Source organism: Equus przewalskii, chromosome 3, assembly GCF_037783145.1.
Source record: "Equus przewalskii isolate Varuska chromosome 3, EquPr2, whole genome shotgun sequence".
In the NCBI taxonomy this organism is placed as follows: domain Eukaryota; kingdom Metazoa; phylum Chordata; class Mammalia; order Perissodactyla; family Equidae; genus Equus; species Equus przewalskii.
Window position 1 is genome coordinate 21,799,908 of NC_091833.1, and position 6,201 is coordinate 21,806,108.

The window sequence follows — 6,201 nt, forward strand, 5'->3', positions numbered from 1 at the left end:
CAGGCATATGGAGGAAGCTGATTCCAGCTCTCACGGATGGCTTTAAGAGGTTCAAGACTTCACTGGAGGAAGTAACTGCAGACGTGGCAGAAAGAGCACGAGAACTAGAATTAGAACTGGAGCCTGAAGATGTGACTGAACTGCTGCCATCTCATGATAAAACCGTAACGGACGAGGAGCTGCTTCCTATGGATGAGCAAAAACAGTGGTTTCTTAAGATGGACTCTCCTCCTGGTGAAGATGTTGAAATGACAACAAAGGATTCAGAATGTTACACCAACTTAGTTGATGAAGCAGCAGCAGGGTTTGAGAGGAGTGACTCCAATTTTGAAGAAGTCCTACTGTGGGTAAAATGCTATCAAACAGCATCGCATACTACAGAGAAATCGTTCTTGAAAGGAAGACTCATTCGATGTGGCAAATTTCATTGTTGTCTATTTTAAGAAACTGCCACAGCCACCCCACCCTTCAGCACCCACCACCCTCATCAGCCAGCAGCCATCAACACTGAGGCAAAACTCTCCAAAAGCAAAAAGATTGCAACTCACTGAAAGCTCAGATAATGGTTAGCATTTTTTAGCAATAAGTGTTTTTTAATTAAGGTATATGCAGTTTTTTAGATATAATGCTATTGCACACTTTTAGTAGACTACAGTATACTGTAAACTTAACTTTTATACGCACTAGGAGACAAAAATTTGTGTGGCTTGCTTTATTGTGATATTCGCTTTATTGCGGTGGCCTGGAACAGAACCCAAGATATCTCTGAGGTGTGCCTGTGTTCTTTCACACTCCCCTCCTCCTCCACTGCTCTACCAGATCTATATTCGTATAATACCAGAGTTAAACACAGAATTCAGACCAATGTCCACAGCAGGGAAAACAATTAACTAGAAAACTTTTATACTGCTAACCACATTGAAAAGCTCTTCTGCCTTCATAGTACTTAGGTATGTGCTTGTCAAGGATAATGCATATAAATTTCACATAGCAAGAGCCTGAAACTGGTCATTATTTTGCACGCTGGCCAAGGAATAAAGCCAAAGACATGACAAATATTCATCCTTTAAATAAAACCACAACACAGGGGCCGGCCCCGTGGCCGAGTGGTTGAGTTTGCGCACTCCGCTTCGGAGGGCCAGGGTTTTGCCAGTTCGGATCCTGGGTGCAGACATGGCACTGCTCGCTGGGCGATGCTGAGGCAGCGTCCCACATGCCACAACTAGAAGGACCGACAACTAAAATATACAACTATGTACTGGGGGGATTTGGGGGAGAAAAAGCAGAAAAACAAAGAAAGAAGATTGGCAACATTTGATAGCTCAGGTGCCAATCTTGAAAAAAAAAAAAACCCACAACACATCCTGTAAATCCAAAGAAGCTTGCTTTCTGGGTAGGGATGTTCATCTATTAGCTCGTTCATACTGAGAGACATTCCCTCTCTTCTCTGGTCTTTCTTATGGGAAAGACCATCTGTTTCCCAGACCAAATACTGCCACGTGGTGCTTTTCTAACCTTTCAGTGGTCAACAGCCTGGGCCATTGATGTGTGTAAGACTGAGCTGATGTCCCAGCAAAGTCTCATAGGGGGTCGTTTAAGGAGGGATGATGGTGTTGGCAGCTGGGGTCCAGCCTGCTGTGTGGCATTGCCTAGGTCTAAAACAGTAAAAGAATTGTGATCGAGTGCCAACTTATCATCTCTACGGAGTTCTTTCCAAGTAACCTAGCTGCTGCAACATAAAATTATAAATGCATCTCTCACATAACAAAACCTGATTGATAAAAAATAAAAAACCCTAATACAAATTAGGGGATCAATTATCTCCTGCTGGAGAACAATATAGGATTAGAGTGTTACAGAAAACAGATTCATCTCCTTTTGAGAGGAGCCATTTAACTTAAACCACAACAGTGGAGGAGGGTGGTCTTGATTTCCAGAATGAATTTGGAGTAAAGAAATCAGCTAGTGGTTACATTTCAAGGTTTCTTCAGCACAGCTCCCAGCCAATACATAGCCTTTTGCCAATGCTCTCACATCCACAAGTACAGGAGGCCACACTGGAAAGCAGAGTTCTTACATCAGCAAGTGTTTGACCTAACAGGACTCACAGAGCTGCCACACTTCAGCAGCAGGAGCACTGGAGAAACTGACATGACAGGAATTGATGGTGGCAGAGACTTCCTGCCAAATAACTGTCAGCCTTCCTTGGTACAGGTTCATCAGCTTCAATAAGGCAGTAAAATTGAACTCCACTGTCATTCACCTCATGGGCTTCCTGGTGCTGTTGGCAACTGTTCAGCTATGGAACCTGCTGCATCATAACCCGAGACTGCAGGTCATCGGCAGAACGCTCAGCAAAGCCTGGGACGAAGTGGTGGGCTTCTTGCTGGTCATCCTGATCCTGCTGACAGGCTATGCCATTGCTGTAAGCCCCCATTCCCAGTGTCTGTCTTCTTCTAAGTGCTGTGGTCTTGGAATCACGTTGCTTCCCTTAGAAAAGATCACTCTATGGAAAGCCATCAGCTAAAGTTGTCAATGAGTTTTGGAGAAAGGTTTTGGTTTTAGTTGTAATTCCATACTTAACTAGCAATGACTTACACTCAGATGTTTGTCTCATCTCTAAAATTGGGATAAAACTTAGCTCACAGAAAAATGTGAAGGTCAAATAAATTTATATGAAAACACTAAGTACAAAGGAATTTTATGTATTCTTTAGTCATAATAATTTGAATGGCTACTAGGGAACGTCTTTAACTTTCATGCCCTTGGCTCCTGTTGGCCCCATCGTTATCCAGCCCCCCAGGAGAGAGAGAACTGCAGCTCGCTCCACTGCTCTCCACCCGCCCTGACTGGTCTTTCTCCTTCTTTTCAGTTTAACCTGCTGTTCGGATGGAGCATCTCTGACTACCGAACTTTTTTCAGCTCAGCAGTGACTACTGTTGGTCTCCTCATGGGGATCTCTCATCACAAGGAGGTGAAAACCCCCATCCTGGCTTCCCTGCAGAACTCTAGTTGGTTTACTAAGTCTAACAAGGGGCTACTGCTTATAAAAGCAGCCCCTGCTGTACCACTGCGCACTGGGAAGGGGAGTGATTTAGGTCCTTTGCCATTCTGTTTAATGGTACTACCTACACATACAGCTTTTGAGTGGCTGCTACTTTCAGAAATCTGTCCTTTTCTTAGCACACAGTCCCACCTTCCTCACCTCTTGCATCCTTAATCTTCTTGCCCAAGGATACTGGGCCTGAACTTGTATTCTCATACCCAGCCACATCAACATGATTTGTTGCTTCTTTCTCAATGTCCCTTTAAAGCGTACAATGGAAATGACCTAAAAAAAATTAGGGAGGTACAATTCCAGGAGGAACCGCAATATTTCTGTTCATAATTAATACTTATTTCAGAGAGCCTATTATTTTCCCCCAGCAACTACCAACACAAATCCCTTTTTATTCAACATAAAAAAGCAGGGAGGCCAACCCCATGGCCTAGTGGTTAAGCACACACTGCTTTGGCAGTCCAGGTTCACAGGTTCGGATCCCAGGGGCAGACCTACACCACTCACCAGCCATGCTGTGGTGGCACCCTACATGTAAGATAGAGGAAGATGGCACAGATGTTAGCTCAGGGCTAATCTTCCTCAAGCAAAAACAAAAAAAAGAGGAAGATTGGTGACAGGCGTTAGCTCAGGGCAAATCTTCCTTGGGGGCGAGGAGGAGGACTGGAAGAAACCCAGATAAGGATTTGGGTCCCAAACACTAGCATATATAGATTTGATCAGGGAAGAAAAACTGCAATTTAAGTTAGTGAAACTGGCAAGATTTTCATCAAGGCTTATCATTCTGATAATTCAAAGGTTACTAATTAAAATGGGTAAGTTAACATAGTTTCTAATGTGCAAAGTTACCACCTTCCTAAGAACCAAGGAAGAGTATAACTTCTATTCTGGGGGGACTATTTTGTTGTAGTTCTAGCCCCAATCACTAGGGAACAAAGCCCTCACCCCTGGATCACTTTGTGTACTACAGCTCTTAAGAAACTAACAATCAGAATGAGAAACTGTGGCTAACACCTACTTTTTGACCTTGGGGGGAAAAAACCCTTTTCTGCTCTAATTATAATTGTACAATATGAAGGATAAATGGTGTATACTTATTGGGAAAAGTTTTGCATCACAAACGCAAAGAGGTTACCCAAACTGTTTGGTTGACCTAAAGTTGTTATAATTGAACACGTTTAAGTAAGTGGATAGGTTGGTATTAGGAAATCTTTTGTCATATAGGAGATTGCCATCACAGTGGCATTTATTATAAGTATTCATCCTCTCTAAGTTGTTGGGTTTGTTTTTTTTTTTAAACAGTGCCCTAGTGGCACCAATGAAGAAGCCAACACTAAGGGAAAATAAATATCATTTGTTAAAATGAATACCTAAAATAATATTGTTATGGAAACCACTCTAATATAAATTTGAGAAAGCTTTCTTTAATTGAAAGGTAAAGAATGGCAAAACTCAGTACTTACACTTTTAAAGATAACAATAAAAAAAATCTACTAAATTAAGTCTATTTTCTATAGCTAACCTGTTAAATTTTTTGGGATGCTCCTGTGTTTAGAGTAGAAGCTTCTTGGAATGGCAAGACAGTTTTCATTATCATTTCTAGTATGTATTATTTCAATACACTTTTGCTACTCCTTGAAGCTTCCATGTTTAGATATATTTTCCAGAATTGCCAAAACTCACATGGGCTTTGAATCATTTATAATTCCATTGCAACTCACCAGTTTTCTTCTTGTGAAAGCCCCAAAGGCACAATTATTTTTACACCCTTGGAGTCAGTCACTCTTGCTCTTCTGTCCACTCAAAAGTATTTTCCTTTTTAATATTTTTTTCCTCCCTAGTTTCCACCAGACGTTTCCTTATATGTATACCAATCATTAACATATAACTTACATTTTTAAAGTAGAAATTAAACTGTCAGTGTTTAAACTCAAAGTGTTTTATTGTCTATCCAGGTTATTGCTTTGGACCCAGTCCTGGGCTTCTTTCTGATCCTCACCAGTGTCATCTTGATGGTACTTGTGATCATTAACCTTTTTGTCTCTGCCATTCTAATGGCCTTTGGTAAAGAAAGAAAGTCCCTTAAGGTAGGTAATTCTATGGCTCAGTAATTGAAATATAAACTGTATCATTTTATATCACTGGAAAAGCTCAGCTGTAGCTGCTCTTAAGATGACAGACTGACATAATGCACAGTATCAGCATATTCCCTTTATTAGTCTCCATAGCTCTGCCAACCATTTTCCTAGGAAACCCAATTTACCAAGATTACATTATGTTCTATATCAACTGTCCTGTAAATAGCTGGCCCTCAACTGTTAAGCAGCAGAAACACTCTGATGTCTGACAGTAAATCATTAAACAGTATCTTTACTAATTATCTTTATTTTTTTTGTATCTTTGGTACTTTTTTCCTACAACATTAGCAGCAATTCCAATTTCCTCACTTTATTCCTTCTCCTTTTGTCTTTGAATAGACTCTGAAAGAAGCTACACTGATAGATACGCTGCTACAGAAGCTCTCAAGTTTGTTAGGAATCCAGCGAAAACAGAACATGAGCAAACAGCCATGACAACAATGGGCATTGACACTGAAGTTTTAAAAGATGAACTATCTTAATCCTGTTACCTCCTAGCTTGGCTTATTACTTGTTAGCATATTAATACTTACCTCAGCATGACACAGTTTAAGAAACCGTAGATGTTTATAATTTACTGTTGTTAGTGCCATCAAGTTGATTCCGACTCCTAGCGACCCTGTGTACAGCAGAGCAGAACCCTGCCTGGTCTTTTGCACCATCCTCTCATCTTCCTGCGCTGTATCAGACAATGTTCCACAGCTATTCACACGGTTTTCATGGCCAGTTTTTTTCAGAAGTGCGTGGCCAGATCCTTCTTCATAGTCTGTCTAGTCTGGAAGCTCCGCTGAAACCCATCCATCATGGATGACCCTGGTATTTGAAATACTGGGGGCATAGCTTTCAGCATCACAGCAACATGCAGCCGCCACAGTATGACAACCAACAGACAGGTAGTATAGTTCACTGACCGGGAAGTGAACCCGGGCCTCAGCAGTGAGAGTGCCGAATTTTAACCACTAGACCAGCAAAGCAGGGCTGGCTATGTTTAGAATACGCTTTGTT

General features: G+C 41.4%; 1 protein-coding gene across 6 annotated transcripts in view; it reads left to right on the top strand.

The window, feature by feature from the left end:
• Nucleotides 1-5,770, top strand: part of PKD1L3 (polycystin 1 like 3, transient receptor potential channel interacting) — a 73,281-nt gene extending 67,511 nt beyond the window's left edge. For 3 of the 6 annotated variants that reach the window (XM_070613819.1, XM_070613822.1, XM_070613824.1), the window contains 2 exons: nt 2,215-2,425; nt 2,873-4,993. In XM_070613819.1, coding sequence (XP_070469920.1) covers nt 2,215-2,425; nt 2,873-3,220 — 559 coding nt within the window. In that variant the 3' untranslated portion in view covers nt 3,221-4,993. Of the gene's footprint in view, nt 1-2,214; nt 2,426-2,872; nt 4,994-5,013; nt 5,146-5,535 lie in introns of those variants that run through there. The other 3 variants (XM_070613821.1, XR_011538512.1, XM_070613823.1) reach the window with 3 other exon arrangements.
• Nucleotides 5,771-6,201: the final 431 nt, after the last annotated feature.